The sequence below is a fragment of the Epinephelus fuscoguttatus genome, linkage group LG2 (assembly GCF_011397635.1).
Source record: "Epinephelus fuscoguttatus linkage group LG2, E.fuscoguttatus.final_Chr_v1".
Lineage (NCBI taxonomy): Eukaryota > Metazoa > Chordata > Actinopteri > Perciformes > Serranidae > Epinephelus > Epinephelus fuscoguttatus.
Genome location: NC_064753.1, coordinates 13,848,267 through 13,868,391, shown reverse-complemented (window position 1 = coordinate 13,868,391; position 20,125 = coordinate 13,848,267). Strand labels below are relative to the sequence as shown.

Below are 20,125 nucleotides of genomic sequence, written 5' to 3'. Positions count from 1 at the left end.
TATGGAGTACCGACGCTAGGGGGCAGTAACATATTTTCTCATACATTTTAAGTTAGTGTCAGCTGATCACTGCAGCACAGCATTCGGCCACAGGCTGAAATGTCAGCAATGTAAACACAGACGTGGATATCTCTAGCCTGCAGGTAAGTGTCAGCCTTTGAATGAAAGCGGAAATATGTCACTTACAGATTTCAGTTTACTTTTTTGCCACCGGTTGACTAACACAACATCTACAGGGACGTTAGTCGTGTCCATAACTTGCTTACTGCCAACACAGCTAGTGCTACATTAGCTAGCTAGAATTTAGAGCTTACTCCCAGCTGATGTGCACCAAATATAGTTCAGTCTACCGCTGTTAACAGTTTCCGTACTTATTTGGAGGACAAATACATGCCAGAATACGGTTTAAGACATTTAAGGGGCATGTCTGAAATTCGGCATGTATTCGGCATATGAGAAGTGACCATAAACTTTAAACTTAAGTAAACATTTGTAAATGTTGAACTTGTTCGCTTGTACTGTTGCAAACAACAGAAAGAGGCGCCCATCGAAACTTTGCTGCACTAAACTCAGTAAATGATTGACAAACACAGTGCTGAAATGATTAACATATTATTAAGTGTTATAAAGTGGAATAATGTAATGTTAGATAGACTGTCCCTTAAGTAGGAGGGCCATGTTTGTACTGTTATAAAGCCTTCCCTCATGTGCAAGAAGTGAAGACCACCAGGTTAGAGGAGAGCATGATGTTATTCTGCAGCTTCTGGCCTTCCCGCAGAAGGATGAATAACAGGCCATTTACTTGGTATAAATAACACATCGATCTTACATTCCAGCCTGGTCCTGCTTTGGAAGTTTGATGTTGCAGTCGTCAGCATGGCTTCAACCTCCAGCTTTGCTCCTCCAAAACTGTCTGAATACATCCTTACAGAGCGGCTGGGCAGCGGCACCTATGCTACAGTCTACAAAGCCTACAGTAAGGTGAGTTTGTGGAGGAGTCAAGCGGTAACACCACAAATGTCTAACAAATGCTAAGACATTAATGCTTCTGTTTGAACTCCAGGTTGTCCAGCAGTGCGGTCCCCTATATTTCACTATACTTTGCTTACCATACTTAAAATAAACTATGATGTATCAATAAATGTGAAAGATGTCAGCTGTTGTTGAATATGCTTTCTACATTCCCAAATTAGTCTTTGGATTTGACAGTCCACATTGAGTATATTTACAGTCACCATTAAACAAGATTGGCATTATAGGTTCAATCTATTTTTGTAGCAGAAAGTGAAAGTTGAAAGTTTAATTCCTGACTGTGGAATTGCAGGGGGACAGTCGAGAGGTGGTGGCGGTGAAGGTGGTTGCGAAGAAGACTCTGAACAAGGCATCTACAGAAAACCTGCTCACGGAGATCGAAATCCTCAAGACGATGCGTCACCCACATATAGTCCAGCTAAAAGACTTCCAGGTGATCTCATTTATAGATATTAGATTTGTTGTAGCTTCTACAAGGCATGTGTCGTGAAAAAAAATACAGTCCATAAGAGTTAATGAGACTATTCTCTGTATAATTAAACAATGCTATATGTTGATTTAGTGGGCCATGACATTATTAGAAGGCATAGCATGAAAACATTACCCTCCTGGAAGAGATGGCTACAAAATTTGTGTCCAAAAAGTATCCTATGTATATTCGTGAATACATCAAAATCTTTTTTAATATGTATACATTTAAAACTTCCCCTGATTGTCTGAATTCTTCTCTTTCGTCAGTGGGATGCTGAGAATATTTATCTGATCCTGGAGTGGTGTTCAGGAGGAGATCTCTCCCGCTTCATTCGCAGCCGCAGGATTTTACCAGAGGGGGTGGCTCGGCGCTTCCTGCAACAGATAGGTGAGTAATAAATTTTCAAGAAATCACTACATAAGCGTTGGTTCAATATCCACAGCTTCTTTGCGTACCAGTTGTCAGCAGAAATAACATATGTCCCTATTTGATATTTGATTTGTGCTCAGTGCAAGCTTCAGGACTGCGTAATGTGGACTGAGTGTAACTGTGCATTTGTGTGTGTGTCTGCACAAACAGCCTGTGCCCTGCAGTTTCTTCATGAGCGAAACATTTCACACCTGGACTTGAAACCTCAGAATATTCTGCTCAGCGGCTCTATCCTAAAACTAGCAGGTGATCTTATGCCCACTCACACAGTCAGTCAAGTAAACACATTTTGATTTGTAGGCGATGCATCAGACACCAGAAGAATTAATCACTGTCATGCTATTTTGCTCTTATGTCTGCAAGAAAGTTCATTTTGTTAATGCATGCAAGGCAGGGTTTGTCGATTTTTAGAGAGATTGTATCTACGGGAACCTGTTGCAGTGAAAATGTTTTTTACACTCTGATTCCCTGTCAGATTTTGGTTTCGCCCAGTACATGTCACCATGGGATGAGCAGAGTGTCTTGAGGGGTTCTCCTCTTTACATGGCTCCTGAGATGGTGTGCCGACGCCAGTATGACTCCAGAGTGGACCTCTGGTCAGTAGGAGTCATTCTCTATGGTGAGTACTTTGTGTTCACCTGTCCATCTCTTCTGAATGTGGAATATCCTCAACACGAATTACACTCTGCTTCACATAACCTGTTCATGGTAATGCTGCTTCATTATATGTCCAAGTAACCAAAACACATGCCCATGCACAGAATCTGGTGTAACTATGTCTTGTGCTGGGTAGCGTAAGTCCCCCTTAATAATAATTTCCAATATCTCAACATCACTCTTTTTTTCAATAAAACTAATCAGTCAGCGGGCCCTGTGGGTTTGAAAGAGCGTGCTGAGGAGGTTACAAACAAAATTGTGCCATAAATCATAAAATAGCAGTCTGGTTTGCCCTCTTTTTAGTGTCGCACAGTAATTTTACAGTAACAGTGCAATAACATACAGCAATAGTTGCATTGTGTGTGGTGACAATGTACTGTACACAATGGGAGGAGTTCTTGTCACTGTCTGTCCTGTAACTCAAATAGAGTAGTATGTAATTCACAGACTGTTGGCTTAGACTTTCTCACTGCAGTCCAACACTATTCATGTCAATTTACAAGTTTAATGCAAGAGATATTTAAGATAACTAAACTAAGATGTAGGTAGTAGGTGGCGATGCATCAATTTTCATTTTCATTAAAATAATTAAATATCATTTGGAATAGTCTGCTTAACATTGTTTGTGTGTATGCAGAGGCACTGTTTGGGCGAGCACCATTTGCATCAAGGTCATATGCTGAATTGGAGGAGAAGATCCGGAGTAACCAACCTATTGAGGTAAGTTTTTTTCCAGCAGTAAATGAGTTCCTCATTAAGGTATTGCTGGACTGAGATAGTCAGCGTCCTGCTTAGATATACAAATGACTTGCTGCTCTCACTGGTGCTCTAGAACAGTGCCATATTTTGGCAAATGTCAAACACTGTATTATGTATAGAATAACATAGATCCGTAAATTAGAAGTGCATAGTACACAGGTATGCTGCTGTATGTCCTGTAATTCTGATTTGCAGTGCCTGATTTGCACAGCGTTTTACCACAAGCGTTGTGGACATTTGTCCTATTTAATATTTTTTGTGTTTACTATGTTGTTTCTATTGTTTCTATTCAATTCTTTTGTATGTAATGTCTGCTTTGATGCAGCAGTTCCCTTTATTCAAGAGAAATTTCTCCCAAGGGAGACAAATAAAGTAACCTTGACTTTGATATTTTTAGATGAGTTGCCCTTTTAGGAAAATGGCTAGATGTCAGTTGCATCACAAGTCAGTGTATGAAGTGCTTTATTTCATGAAGTGATTGTTTCAGTAACAGTAACACTGTTGGGGTGTGACTGTTTAAAAACAAAAAAATAAAACTACATTAAATCATCTCAATATTCATAAACCATCAATCACCTGGAAATGGAAGAATTAAAAAAAAATAAGCATTTTTTTTAATGTCTGAAGTCACCTCTGTTACCATATTGTCCCCTTATAAAATTTTAATGCTCACACTGAATACAGACCATAACTTTACATAAAACCCATTTACAGACTTTTTTTCCCTCACTTTATCTGTGAATTGTCAACAGTAAACCACTAGATGGCGTACTTTCACACTGTACCTTTATCTAAGGAGACTGACAGTGGAGATGCTCAGCTGAAACATGAACTTATTTCTCATCTCCAGTTACCTTTCTTAAATTTAAAGGAACAATCTGGGATACAAATGTAGACATTTTAATCAGCATGTAGTATATTTAATTATGACCTGTTCAGTAACACAAAATGTTAATGTCTTCTCTAGAAGTTGAATTAGTGATACGTGTGTAAAAACACCTGTAATTAATATGGCCCAAAGTGCTGCTTAGATTAGTTTTGTCTTGAGTTTTGTGATACACTGAAATGAAACATAACTGAATGCTGGCAATTAAACATCATAGTTGTGTCTCTGTCCTGATTTTCCCACTACATACACAAACCAAATGTTAACTACCATTGTGACAGTGAAGGACAACTGTACTTTTGATGATGGAGGGCTTTCAGAACACTTGAATTCTTGTGCCAAACATTAGGCTTGAGCTAAATGGATTGCATTAGCATATGGCCCATTACCCAGGGATTCACAGAGTTTTAAGGTCATCTTTTGATAAAAAAAAAAAAAAAAAAAAAAAGAAGAAGAGATGTGAGACGAGAAGGTCTCTGGCAACAGTCTGCTGTCCTTTTCCCTTGGATTGTCCTGTGGATTGAGTGCAACATAATAAGGTCATGCTTTGTACATCAGCTCCCTCCTGGGGCCAGGGTATCCAAGGACTGCAGAGACCTTCTGCTGCGGCTGCTAGAGCGAAATCCAGATGCTCGGATCACCTTTGCAGAGTTCTTCACCCACCCCTTTGTGGATATGGAGCACATGCCGAGTGCGGAGAGCCTAGTGAAAGCGGTGAGAGAAGAAGAAATAATGGAAGTATATGCTGGCATGTGTGGGTCTACTCTAGATGGCCATGAATAATGTGTGTGTAATTGGTTGAGCCCATGTACACATGTGTTAGTAGGTTTATGCTCACGCCTGCTCCACATGTTCCTTCACGCATGACTCTGCATGCATGCATAAGCAATGGAGAGAGCAATGTCAGTTTGCGTTCGGTGATGCCAGTTCCTATTTCCTCTTTTCAGAAGGAGCTGGTCCAGCAGGCCGTTCGGAAGGACCAGGAGGGGGAGAGGTCTGCTGCCCTCTCTCTGTACTGCAGTGCCCTTGAGCACTTTGTCCCCTCCATTCACTGTAAGAGCAACAGCTACTCTCATATCCTGTCTGTGGCTTAAGCCCTTCAACAATGCGCCGTCTTTGTTCCACCACAGTAAACTGGCAAAATAAACGTACTAACTGTAAAATGAAAACATCTCTTCTCTCCGCCATCCCCAGACGAGACAGACCGACAGCGCAAAGATGCCCTCAGGCAGAAGGTAGGCCTGAAAACACTCCCCGCATTCACATTTGGATTACTTTCTATTTTCAATTGGTCTTCTTTTTCACACTCCAGTGGCTTTCACTTGGAATGAATTCTTCTCCATGAATACCATATGGTGTGGATGGAGAGCATATGGCGTGGTTGACATGATTAAGTTGAGTCAATGTAAGAGGACTTCCCACAGGTCAGCCAGTATGTATCGCGAGCTGAGGAGCTGAAAGCCCTGGTGGCCTCAGACAACAGACTGAGCTTTGAGGAGGCCCGGACCGCAAGGGATGTTCTCCGAGGTAATGAACTCATCTCAGTGCAGAGGCAGGGCCACTGTGTGTCGGCAGTACCCTTTTCTTATCAGGAGCTGTATGACAGGACAACCTGAGTAATGCAATGTGTGTTTTTGCTCTTGGTTTTAATGGTTCATCTTCAGAAATGCTATTTTAGTCATGGAAAAATGCATTAAACTGCTGTATAGCAAAGATGTTTGATCCTTTCTTCTACCTATTGAAACCTGTGAGGAAATTTTAATTTTCTTTTTCCCCTGCCCCAGAGGTCAGAGGTCAGGGTCAGCTACAGAATCTCATTTATGCGTCTCATGATTAAATATTTTCACCCTTTGTACACAATACTGGAGTCTTTAAAAACTGCAGAGACAAAGTATAACATATCTTCTGGTAGAATGTGTTGATGGTTTGTTGAGACTGATATACAGTCGGACTCAAACAAGTGTTTTTTGTTTTCTTTGTACTCCAGAAATGTCTCGAGACCAACCACGGCTGCTGGCTGCTCTGGAGATGGCCTCTGCTGCTATTGCTAAGGTTAGAAGGGAGTACCGCTGGATGATGCCACTGCTATACAAATACACACAATAGCAGGGTGAAGCAGAAGTAATACAACAGAAAAAAACACACCAGCAGGGTACAAACCAATCCCCTTTCATAGATCGCTTTCCAAACCACGTCTCGTAAGATCAGTGGCGAACCAAAAACATCTTTATTGCGGTTTTGCTCGTCTGACATTTTGTTAGCTGTGCAGACTTTTTATATTTGTGTCTCTGCTGTTTACAGCTTAAATTTTTTGAAGTGTACAATAATGAATAAGCTAATTTTGCAACGCTAACAGACTGAAAGAGCTGAACTTTGCAAGTACCAAGTGTTTCTGTTATCAGATGTAAAGCAATGTTTTGCCTCATTTTCAATCTAGGAGGAGAGTGGATTGGACGATCAGGAAGCCCTGGATGTGTACCAACAGTGCTTAGGAGAGCTACTGTTGGCGCTAGCAGGTAGATAGATCTTTATTTCCCCATGAGATGGTTTTATGAACTTATTCTGTCCTTAACTGCCAATGGCTAAGAGTATACTCCACTGGAGCCCACGGTTTAAGTTCCTAGTGTAATCTCACATCAGATACTGTGTCTGTATTCAGAGACATCACCTCAGACCTCAGGCAGCTGTGTGTGTTTGCTCACATTTGTTATCAGAGAAAGAGAAAATAGAGACTCTGAGAAAAGGGTGTTTTTGAAAGGCCACATTAAGTAATCTTGAGGGTGGACACAGTGAGCAGACTAGTGAGAAATTCATTTAGAGTTGAGTTACAGTCAGAAACTGAGACAGGTAAAGAAATGGCAGAACAAGAAAAAAAAGATACTCAAGAAAAGCCTGGAAATGAAAGATAAAAACAGCTTTGGGAAAGTGAAGCTTTAGAGATACCTAACTGAAAACAGAGAGAGTGAGGCAGACTCTAAAGAGGACAGAGAGACTTTCACAGAGATAGATATAAAACAGACTCAGAGAAAGTCTCAGATAGATGGAAAATAACTTGGAGTGATTTCGAAAGAGTAGAACATGAACTGACAGAGTGGAAGACAGAGACAAAGTGAAGGAGTAGACTTGGGAGAGAGACGGGGACACTTAATAAGTGACAGACAGGCACGACAGAAGAGACTCTCTCTGTGGCCTGGCGTCCATTAGGCCGGGCTCATGAGCTCATCTGGAAGAGCAGCCTAATGGAAGAGGTGGAATAGAGTGATCCAGATGTGGCTTAGAGCCGGGATGAGACCCTGTGCCAGCACCCTGTGTGTGGTATGAGCCCTGCCATCTGCTTTCCATTCAGACAGCACACTTCATTTCTTTGTGTTATTACACACTGGAAACAAATAAAAACTATTATCTCTCTAATGAGCAAGAGCTATTGCAGGTCCATTGAGTAAGAGTTAAAGACTGACACTTTTGACTTGATAGGTTGTAGATGCTACAACCTCGTCCTGTCAGTGGATCGGTAATATATGGTATACTAGTCTAACTAATCCCATGCCATCCTAACCAGCTTCTGTCGGCAGCGTTATGGAGCCTCGTTGTGTGGCACAGCAGATACCAGCAGAGGGATTGCGGGGAGAAAACATTGGTTCTTTGTTTGGCTAAGAGCTCTTTGTTGCACAGCTTCCCAACATGCCTTGCCACCAGAGAGTTCTCCTCCCCTCTCTCTTCGCTCTCTGTCGCCCTCCCCTCCAGGATGACTGACTGTGAAAACACTGGCCTACATTAGAATCCACCCTTGAGCCCCCGGTCTATGCACGCTAGCAAAATCTAATCTAGTAGTTGATCTCTTCTTGAACAAACAAGGTGATTAGATAGTGGGCTTTCTCCTCCTTTCCTCTCCTCATTATTCTTTTTTTTTTTTTTTCCTCTTGGTGACCCAGCCGAGCCCCAGGGCCGCAGGCGAGAGCTGCTCCATAATGAGGTGAGTTGGCAAGGAACGGCTTTTGGTTGAGTGCACACAGTAGGAATGACTATCTTTCACCTCCACCAAGCCCTCGGCTGATCACCTAGCACAGTAGACGCTCCGTCACATGACCCATGAGCCTTTTTCCAGCAGTCACATGTGCATGCTTTTGTGATAAAGGCCAGATAATGTAATCCATCATCTATATTACTGCTACGTACACATAGATCACTGTCCACTTTGTAATTGGATACTTAAAGTGGCTATAATCATGTCTTTTTTATTATTGACCACGTGACCACTATCAGAAGAGATTCACAGGTAGCGACAAACACAGAATCATCTACCAGTTGCAGTTGCCCTCAGCTCTATGAAGTTTTATATTGTCTTTCGGCCCACAGCTTTACTGGTTTTGTTGCTGCTGTGATTAGTTTTTTTCAGTGAAATAGCTCTACAGACCGACTGTACCCAGCAGCAAGCAGCAGAGGGACAATGTTAGCGATAGCCGGTGAACACAGTAGAGCATTTTGCAGCTAAATAGCCTCAGGAGTTGGTGGAAACAAAACAATAATAGCTAAAAGGTGATTGACCAACTGAATACATTCATCACATGGCCAGAGACACGACTGCAAGTGAATGCTATTGTTGCCCTGTATCTGCTGCATAAATAACCAACTGTTTGCGAACAAGTTGGCCATATTAAGTTAAAGGGTGATATTATGTCAGTGTTGTGTTTATAGCTTGTTTCTGCTGCCCCAGAGTGGCCAAAAAATTAGTTATTGCAGCTTTAAACTACAGATTAAAGGGGACATGCAATGCTTATTTTCAGGTCATACTTGTGTTTTGGGTTTCTACTAGAATATTTTTTACATGCTCAATTAAAGGTCAATTAAAAACATTTTCCTTCTCATACTGTCTGCCTTAATATATCTGTTTTTACCCTCTGTATGAAATGCTCCCTCCCCCCTCCTGAAAAAGCCCAGTCTGCTCTGATTGGTCAGTGTTTCCAAGGTCTTCTGCATCTGCACTCTTGGTGTTGCTGCACTGTTATTGTAGCCAGGCAAATGCCTGTAACAGAATATCGTGGTACTCTCAAAAATCACAGTTAAAAGCTTTTAAACCAAAATCTTCCTAGGCGGACATACTTTAGCAAGAAAGTGATGCGAAATCAGAGAGAAATTAACAACATCAGCAACCAAGGTTTCATGTGACCCTGAGGTTAGCATGTAGCTACTTGTAGCAGTGTAGGCTACACAATGTAAACACTTGGAGGAGCGTTCCTGGTGCAGATGACCATATTAAGAAATCTATCCCGAGCTTACATCAGCTTGTCTTGTAATTAGAGAAAAAAAAACACACTTGGAGCAGAGTATTCAGAACAGTCTGAAACCTGGTTTAGGTAGCAAAACAGCTTTTTATAAATGATGGCAACAGTAATTAAAAACAAACAGTCCTGCCATCCACTTCCTCTTGTCTTGTTGCACTAAGAAAATCTCTCATGTAGACCAGGTCCATGCTGTTGGACACCCACCCGGACATACTTGAATAAACCTCACATTTTGATGGTCCATTAAATTTGCTGGCTGTAAATTTTGGGAATCAAGACCCTGAGTAGTAGCACTGATATTGCACTTTGACACACACATGCGAAGGCCTTGTGCATGTCTGCCATTAATGCTCAAAAAGCCTTGTGTTTTTGTTTGTTGTTTAGCCAGTAACTGAGCCAGCAACAGACAACAGTATTTCAACAAACCCCGGGGGGGTGGGGGTGTTGAGTGGGCCTCATAGACCTCCCTATTTGAAGTTTTATGGGTGCTTGTCTTAAGTAAATTCAGATGCGGCTGTAATAATCTAACACAGCATTAGGAAGGCGGGGACGGGGGATTCGATAGAAAGCATGTGTGTATGTGAGAACCCAAAAGAGCCAACACATGCTGCCATGACTGGTCTCCGTGTGCGTTCATATCTACTGTAGAGCACACTTTAGCCTTTTAAAGCTGTAATTCAATATCCCAGATTCTCATACATGAGCCACAGCTTTCATCTATACAGTGTATGTTGATACAGTGTCATTACGGCTAAACGTACGTGAGGTCCTGTTGTTCAGTGTAATGTACCTTAAAACTCTGCAAGTTATCAATAAGTCCCATGAACCGCCCTTCCCTATGTAGATTTTCTTCACATTTATTGTACTTGGTGATTAAAGGGATTGTGATTAAAGTGCTGTGGCTACATAAGGTTGGGGTCAGGCCTGAATACCAAAAACCGGTGGTCGGAATGATTATTTACCGCAACAGATTGGTGTTTTAAAGGGACGTTATGGAAGCCATCAGTGTAGGTCGTCTCTGATTATGACCTTCAGATGTTACTGCAGTAATACCCAAGAGGGCTTGTTTATACTGTGAAATAGTGGTGATATAACTAGGTATGAGGAGCAGCCAAGAACCTTCATGATCACCAGAGGACTGATAACCACAGTAAAGAGCACCCTCAAGCATATGATGACAGCAGTTCCTACTAGCACATGCGTACCATATGAAATGTTTAAAAAAAAAAAAAACCCCAGCAAGAAGCACATAAGCAGAGCTGATCACTTAAATCTGATTTTGACAAGGCGTTTATGTCCCCATGTATCTTAAAGTTACTGTGTGTTGACATTGCAGTGTCATGAGGCAGATGGGATGTGTCACTGCTGATGGGAATGTCATCATTTCAGCAGGTTTTTGGTCATGAACCAAAATATTGGACAGATAACATCTTGACTTGATGGCGCTAGGTGAAGTGTTAACTGATCACCAAATTTCATTGCAATTTTTCCAGTAGATACATTTTACAATAATACCCCAACCATACAACATTATATTAACCTGCAAGTAGTGCGAAAGGAGAAGGAGAAGTGTTTCATTGGTTAGGAGCCATGAATGTCTGTATGTTATGACAATCCATCCAATAGCTGTTAGGATATTTCAGTCTGGACCAAAGTGGTAGACTGACCAACTGACATTGCCATACTTAGGGTCATACGTGGCTAAAAAAACATCAGTAGAACAGCATCATTATCACCAGTACATACGAAAGCACAAGTGAACAGTGTAAATTACATTACATTTATGGGAATTTTCTGTCTCTCACCACCAGATTAAAAGTCTCATGTCCAGAGCTGAATACCTCAAAAAGCATATCAAGGTAAGCATACATTCCTTTCACACACAACCACAGAAATATGAGCACATTTGCTGGCGAGAACACAGAATATGTTTGATTTCAAAAAGAGATTAGGGGTAAGATCAGGATTTCTTTTTGGATACTGCTATTACTAAAAATTGATGTTGTTCAGTGAAGAAAACCTTTTAGTCCACGTATCTGTATTTAATGTCCATGTTGTGCTGTCGCTTTCTTATTAGTTTTGGCTGATTATAGGTATGTGTTTACTTTCCAGATGCAGGAGACTCAGAGGGACGTGTCTCTGGAACGAGAACCTCTTGCGGACTCCGTCAGAAGCTGTGAGTTTCTCCGCTGTTTTGCATAAACTGCTCTGCTGCTGTAGTCAGTGTGTTTTTGAGAACCTCACAGCCTTGCTGATAAGGTTTGTTACAGGAAGGTAATGGGGGTCATGTGAGGAATGGCCGCCTGAAGTTGCAATGAAATGTCCTTTCATTAAAGGTTTTTCCACTAGTTAAATATGAGCCATTCTCTGTCTGCGCTGGCCATCCCGCGGGACTGTCTGGCTCTTTGATTTCATGTCAGCGCAGCCCTGGGCTGCTTTGCCCTCTTGTAAAGCCTACCTTGTGAAAGTGAGACTTGGTGAAAGCAAAGAGTTAACCTCCTAACACACAAACACCAGACACAACAGCACTCATGGACGCTTCATTCTTTTCACATACATGTACATTAGCTTTATATATATCTTAACAATCAGTGTACATTCATGTGTATTCATTAGGTGTTCTGTACCTTCCCGTCTATATGTCATATAAACAAACTACTAAACTATATTAAAAGCAATGTATTATTGATGTAAGTTACATTTTAATATACTTGAACTTCCCTAGCTGTAACCTATACACACAGCCTAATTCCCAGTATTTTCTGGGCTCAGTTCCTGGATGGATAGTGAATACCTAAAGCCCAGACAATATCCTGTTCTCAGCAAGAAATTCCTGGGGAATTATGAATTTAAAAAAAATGGGGATGGGGGAAGGGCACCGATTCTCTAGAGGCCGCTCAAGTTTCACATAGAACGTGGCTCCGTACTCTGCTGCTGTTATTTTAATAAAACCACACCACAGTCAGCCGTACTAGCTGGCGCTGATCTAACAGCAGCTGTACTAGAGAGGGTCATAGCAACGCCCAAGTCTGTCTGTCTGTGACCTTAGACTACAACCAAAAACAAACTGCAATTTTTTGCTGACAACCATCACACTGTAACCCTCAGACAATTTTAGAAGTTAAGCTGCTTTGGTGGCCCAGTTACAATGTCCACAGTGAAGGCTGAAGCACTAAACCCTCACTGACTTAAATTTACTTCACCTGCTTCATCAGTGTAAGGGCCTGAAAAGCCAAGGACTCAAATTCTAATCACAGGTATTTCCATGGCTTGTAAACTTTGATGCTCATTCTCGGCAAAAAGATTGTGATCGGTTGGAATTGTATTATGGGAAATGTAGGAAATTGTTGAGTGAAGTAGAAGTCAACAGGATAGGTGGAGAGAAAACAGGGCATAGTTTTATGTTTTATGTTTATGTCCCCTAAAATGTCTGACCTTGACTTTACTGACTTGTATTTTTGCTTCATGTGTCACTAGGGAGGTGTTTTAACGTTTCTCTACTAAAGGGACTGCTGTCTGTGCACTTCCCTAAAATTTGAGATTCAAATGTATGCCAGGCAAGCTAGATGATAGGAGTTGGGGAACAAACGTCAATACAACACCGGCAAAGAAACCTGAAACATCCAGTGCGGATCAAGTTTGTCAGTACAGAGAGCAGAGTTAGCATTAGCACAGGGAACGTTTTGACAGCAAATGTGAGTGTGGGGTGTTGGTCTGGGTGTTGTATTTATATCGTGGCCAACAAATACCCATGATTACTGCAGAGCCAATTGATGGGGGTGTGAATGCCAATAATAACCTCTCCCATTACATACAAAAGTCAGTTATTATTGGGCATGAGTGGGTTATTTGCAGTGGGAAAGGGGCTTGGTACTGGGTCCAACTGTTTCCTGTAATGCTAACGCTAGCCATGTTGCTGCCCCCTGCACTTTCACTGGTCTTACTACAGCAAGCAGTGATGGTGGGACGGGTGGGAAGCCAGTTTTTTTTTTGTTTTTTTTTTTACTTTTTATGTGCCAAAACCATGTTAAACAAAATATGAATCGCAGTAGAGTATTTTTACATTCTTTGAAACATGTCTGAAGTAGAACTTTAAAATTGGCAACGTGTTATAATCTTGAAGTGAAGCCTCACGCACATCAATCATTTCTGTTTTCACAGCATGCTGTTTGCAGTGAGCTTGACGGCCACCGTGGGAACTGGCTGCTACGCCCCACAGAGCATCAGACACAGAGCCTTCACCTGACCAGGTTTTTTTTTTTTTTTTTTTTCCGAGGCCAAATCAAACCCGCATCACACCTCACCCTAACTAACTCAGAACGCTGTCCGGGTGGGATATTACAGTTGCCAGCCAAACGTGGTCAATGTTTGGTTGTTGCTGGAAAGTTGATGATTTGGCAGGCTGAGAAGTTGTGTTTATACTTTTTGAGGGAAAAAAAGTTTGGCTGAAATACTGAAAGTAGCTCTTGAATTTTGGATTTGCACACTGGTGAATGTGAAAGTTAGTTCCCTGCTCTTTACACGATGTTGTTCCTCAGCCTCAAATCCCTCCTCCTGATACACCATTGATATGTAAATGCTGGACAGCTTGTATGACAATACCACACTGTCATGGTAAGCGAGTTAAACAGAGACTGTTGCATTTATTGTTGTGCCAATCATTCAACAGTGTTTGCAGCACACCTAAAAACTGTGAAAACCTGAAAATACAATCAGATAGGAACTATGACGTCAAGAAGTATCACATCAGTTTTGACCTGTAGTATTAAGTATATTGAGGCTCTGCAAACATGCACATACTCCCTCACCCTCCCTTCACCACTGCCTTTACTGTGGGTCAACCACAGGCTCACCATGCTCTCTCCGCTGATGGAGCGCTCTCCACCACTATGAGGGGAAAACTGGAGAGGTGCGGCCTCTGCCATATTTACACTAGACTTGCATTTTCTTAGGTTTGGCACTGGCAGGGTATTTGAGGGATACAGTGAGTTGTAGCGCTCAAGCAAAGCCTTCATAACTAGGCCTCTGTGAAACGGTAAAAAGCTTAACAGCCGGTGGCAGTCGCTGTTGTAGGTCTCCACACACTGTTTTCATTTCAGACGGGTAAAGTGCTTGAATATCCACAAGGTAGCTTTACTTTGTGAATCCAATTTTTAACGTGACTGGAGAAAAATACCTGTAACAGGAGTCAAAGGAGAAAAGTATGAATATGTCTGCCGGCGAGATCTCCACACTGCTGTCTTGTTTTCTTTTTTATTTGAATGTTTATACAGCTGTGATTTTATATTTTATGTATTTATTGAATGAGAGATTCAAAGGAAAATAAAATGGCAAACTCTGAAGCCTCTCTGGTCTGTAACTTCTTCAGTCGTTGTGTCAACAGAACGAGGCAAATGCTCGTCTCTCAGAAGCTATGGAAAGATTTATGTGCCACCGTGGGAGCAACGTTGCTGGTGCCTTGCCTTCGTCATCATCTTAAAGGCCACTCTGCTGAAACAGCTGGCTTAAGTCCACAGGAGGAGGAAGGCAGGCAAAGTAAGGACATTTGATAATTATATGATTCCTATGGAAGTCTGGAAAACTATGGAAACTCAATTTGAAAATTTCCAGATCATAAAAACTATGGGAATTTCACTGAGACTCCGTTATTAGTATAAGATTTTTTTTCCTTTTCTTGCCCATGTCCTTAAGTAGAAATCAAGTTTCTCAAAAAAAAACTGAAAAGCAAGAACATGAACCTGTTTGGATAGATGGAAGAACACTGGATTAGCGCTACCAATATTAGGAATAGCAGAACATATTAAGTCAGATAATTGAATTTAAAGGTGCACTCCATCAATTTTAGACAGAGTGATCTGTTCCAGTCATGGTTAGCCCTACTCAACCTGTGAAAACAGTTTAAAGGTTTCCTGATGAGGTCATAGTGATGTCATCAGGGTCATCTGGGCTTGGAGACTACAAATATATCAGACAAAAAGCATGTGTTGCACACTGGAGGTGTGGAGTTTGATAAATGTAGATGTTTACTAGGCAGTGGGTTAACTGACATATTCTATTGAGTTGCATTATGGGAAATGTAGGAGCCAGTGTTTTGGGAGCTTGAACCACACTTGGAACTAAAATTCAGGATATTTCAGCCTCTGCTACTTTGATTTTGACTGTTCTGTTAAAAAAAACAAAAACAAAAAAAAAAACACAGTCTTTTGAGTCCTCAACGTTCATGGCCTCATCCTGGACAGTGACAGACTACATACAGACCGGAGGTTGAACAGCAGGCTCTCTGGTCCAGTTAAAAACAACCTGAAGCTCAACACACTAAAAACTGTGGAGACGACAGTGGACCTCAGGATGAGCGCTGCTGAACGGCACTGTGTGTACTGTGGAATCCTTAAGGTTGCTTAGATCCACCATCTCCCAGGACCTTAAATGAACATCCAACATCAGCGCCATCAGAAAAAAGGCCCAGCAGAGGATGTACTTCCTGCACCAGCTCAGGATATTCAACCCACCTCAAGAGCTGCTGATAGAATTCTCCACGGCAGTAAGAGAGTCTGTTTTCTGCTTGTCCATCGCTGTCTGGTTTGGATAAGCCACCAAACTATAACAGACTGTCAGGACTACAGAAAAAAAAAATCATCGGTGCCAACCTGCCCTCCATCCACGACTTAAACATGTCCACAGTCAGAAAACAGGCAGGTGGCATCACCGCAGACTTTGGGTACAACCTGTTCAAACTTATTCACTCTGGTAGGCAATACAGAGCACTATATAGTAAAACAACCAGAAACAAGAACAGTTTCTTTCCACAGACATCACTGTGACAGCAACACCAGGCCATAGTGTCAGAACTAACCCTGTGGAACACCCTATAACCTGATAACATCCAGCACCCACCCTACCATTAAATTATATATTTCTGTAGTTTAAATACACACTGTTAACATGTAAATATCTGTCAAACATAATTCAAGCCCACTGTACTTAGTCGACAAATGTTTATAGCAGTCACCTTGCTTAGCTTTGTTATCCTTATTTTTTAGCTGTACATCAGTTCTGTGTACGCACATTGAGAGCAACATATGACTGAAATCAAATTCCTTGTACTTGCAAACATATTTATCCAAAAAAGCTGATTTGATTTAGATTCTGACCCCCTTAAAATAATGATTTAAAAAAAACAAATAAATAAATACATAAAATCTGGTAAAATTATTAACAAATTTGGGGGGAAATGCATCTAGTTCTTAAAGGAACAGTCAGGAAGATTTAGGGAGATAAGTGGCATCTAGTGGTGAGGACTGCAGATTGCAACCAGGTGAAACTTCCACAGGTTAGAACTCCTTCGGTGTTAATTGTTCAGGTGTTTTTTTTTTGTTTGTTTGTTTTTTACCTGGAGCTGAATTATCCACAGGTGCTCTCTTCCTCTTTAAAAAAAAATACCCTGGTTATTTAAACTGGTAAAAACACTAAAAAAAAAAAAAATTCACATTTCAAATCAGTGTTTCTCCGTCAGTGTTAGCTAGCCCAGCACCTGTTTATGTGCGCTTTTTTCTCTGTTAACATGCAGACATTCAGGAGGTTTTCACTGGGAGCTGTGTTATTTGCAGATGTCTCTTCCTCTCCAAAACAAAGGGATCCAGTAATTTAAACTGGTGAAAACAACTTTCATATTAAAACATCAGTGTTTTTCCAGTGCTCTTGTTGCAGAGGAGCTGCTTACTATGATGGCTGATGTTTAAAGGAGGAATAGTCCTATCTAGAATCAGTGTTTGGTTTGTCCGTTCTGGGCTACAGTAGAAACATAGTGGTACACCATGGCAGTCTCTGTCGATGAGGACTTGCTTCCTATGTAGATATAAACAGCTCAATCTAAAGTAATGAAAACAATGATTCATATGTTCAGTAGATTATACACTAAAGAAAACATATCTAAATTATATTCCATTTCTGCCAGTATATCCCCTAAATCCTACACACCGGACCTTTAAATCAATGAAAGACAGAGTGTGGCTGTTGCCTGAGGTTTAACAAGTGGTTTTCAAATCTGCCCAGGGCTCACAGTAATATTTGTTTTCTGCACTACCAGCTGGTTAATCACATTCACCTGGCACGCCAGGTGTAAATCACTCCCACACTATACAGTTAGAACAGAGAGCAGTATGGCCCCGAGTCTTGGAGCAACGAGAGAGAACTACAGGGTGCTGCATTTGTGGCTGAGCTGTGGAGGGGGCTCTAATTGGCTGACGGTGCCCATGGTGTTGGCTCAGCTTCATTGCTTTAATCATGACATGAGCATGTTGCTGCCAGGAAAACTTTGGATGCAATTTTGACCCTTGTGCTTGCTTTGTTGCTTGTTTCTGGGAGTTCTGCCAGTGTATATTGCCCCCCAAAATTGCATAGAATCCTTACACTAATGCAACCCAGAGAGGGAGACTCTGAAATGGAAACATTAACCCACCACCCTCATCCTCCAAAACACTCCCCAGTCCCCTCTCCCTAACCACATCCTACAGCATTGTGGCTTTAATTGGCCTCCATTTTGCTGCAGCTCCAACAACACGACTTATTGGCCTTTCCCCTTCCAGTCTCTCTCTCTCTCCCCGTCTCTCTCTCTCTGGCTCAGTTGACACTGCTAATGGGACAGCGGTCGAGTCATATTGGCATCAACATCACCCATAAAGAGGGGTCTCTATGTCCTAGACCTGAAGGAACTGGGTGCCCTTGACTCCAGCACCCCTCCGCACTGAAAACAGAGAGCAGGTCAGCCATTCAATGTGACTCGATGGCTATCATGAATGGAACATTGTACCTATGAGAGACAAGAGCCTCCTAAATCCCCGGATCACTCCCACTTTGGAGCGGGGAAGAGAGAGTGGGAGTCGGGGGGGGGGGGGGTTGTTTCAGAGAAATGTTGAATAAAGATAATTTAGAAAATGGGCTCCAGCACAGTGCTGCCTCTGTATCCCCCTGTTCCCTCCACACACACTCAACTCCCCAAGGCTGCTCTGCTCATGTTTGTTTTGATTTTGCTCCCAGAATCCCAGGGTGGTGGTGTTGGAGGGGGGTTTGTAGGGGGCGGGGTGGTGATGTTGGAGGACTTAAAGATGCATGGCAATGGTTAAGACAGATTGGACCAAAGACAATCTAAGTAAACTAGAGGGAGTCATGCTATACTGTAGCTGTAGGCCACTTTGTTGCTCTGTCTCGCTGTTTTTATGACACAATAGACAGTTGGAAGTGCCCGAGGATTCCTGTGGTTAACGGAAAAAAATCAGGCAAAGCTGTGGAGAAGTTCTCCCCAGGCTTGTGGATGTTGAAATTTGCCACCTGTAGCTCAAGTAACAAACTTGTAATTGCTCATCACATGTGCGTCTATCATGTCACGCAATCCTGGGGACATCCTGGCAAATATGGCTCATAGAGACATGTCTTTTTTTTATCAAAGGATAGTTGCAGCAGTTGACCTGACAAGTATCTGTTTATTAAAATAACTAAGCAGAGTGACATAAATGTTTTTTTCTTTTGCAAGAAAGAGAAAGGAGCTTGACAAAAACGTGAAAGGCATGTTTAACAGAATCTGTTCCCTCTTGTCCTAAATAAACTTCTTCTCTCAGTTTGTTAATGTTTGTCCTCTTGCCAAAGCACTTTTGTATTTTTTGGACGTGACTAAAGCTACATATGCAGAGCAGGTGTACACCTCACACCTAAATGCGAAATGGCTCTTTTACAATTTGTTAATGACTTGTAAATACCAAAGTAAGTGTGGAACAAGCCCCAAATGGCTGCTTGCTTTGAAACAGTTGGTTCATGAGCGTTTTTGATCATTAGCAAAGATGTAAGTATCCTGAAATGTCCTTCTGATACTACGATCACTTGACATGTTTCATTTACTGTGCCTCTGCCTTCTTCTAAAAACATGGTGGTTTTATTACAGCTTGAGCCTGAATTGTGAGAGGAGTCCTGATTTATCTTTTTGCTCCAATGTGGATGGATTGCACAACGACTAGACACTTAAAATTCCTCCCCAGGTTTCAGTTACACTGACCTAATCCTTTAAATATTGCACAGTGAAACATGGCCACATGCAGTGCTTACTTTGGAGTGACCTGTCTGACTTGAGAATGACATTTTTAAACAATAACCTCAGCTTTTTTGGCTTTCAAATACTGTACGTTGACCCTTAAAAAGGCAAGGTATAAATATTTTATTAGTGAATCTAATATACCCAGAGGAGAATCAGTCTTTAGGAAGTAACTGATCTTTTTACTTTCTTTTCCAATCTCTCGGTGGACAAATCACATCATTACACAATTTTAGCTCATAAACATTTTATTATAAAACTCACCCTCCCGCACGGAAGACGCCACTCTGAAGTGTTTACTGCTATGTTCCCACAAGATGAGATGAAAAACTGCAAACTCTAAATCAAGTCAAGTTTTGTGTGCACAAAAATCTGAGCTACGTTCATGTGTTCATAATGTGTGTTAAGTGACCTCGGGCAGACACTGGCTTATTTTACTGCATATAATTGTAAAATATATACAATTCATCGTATTCTAGCTTCATAACTTAACATTCAGCGACATTTTTCAAGACTTCATTACAAAA

General features: G+C 41.5%; 1 protein-coding gene across 1 annotated transcript; it reads left to right on the top strand.

The window, feature by feature from the left end:
- Positions 1-44: 44 nt before the first annotated feature.
- Positions 45-14,859, top strand: ulk3 (unc-51 like kinase 3). Its single transcript, XM_049601985.1, has 17 exons — positions 45-143; positions 837-981; positions 1,325-1,465; positions 1,771-1,891; positions 2,084-2,179; positions 2,409-2,552; positions 3,228-3,310; positions 4,794-4,949; positions 5,183-5,288; positions 5,430-5,470; positions 5,660-5,762; positions 6,223-6,287; positions 6,673-6,751; positions 8,168-8,208; positions 11,329-11,376; positions 11,630-11,693; positions 13,679-14,859. Exons 2-17 carry the CDS (start codon positions 877-879, stop codon positions 13,693-13,695), a joined length of 1,410 nt encoding a protein of 469 aa, XP_049457942.1. The 5' UTR covers positions 45-143; positions 837-876; the 3' UTR covers positions 13,696-14,859.
- The last annotated feature ends 5,266 nt before the right edge of the window (positions 14,860-20,125 follow it).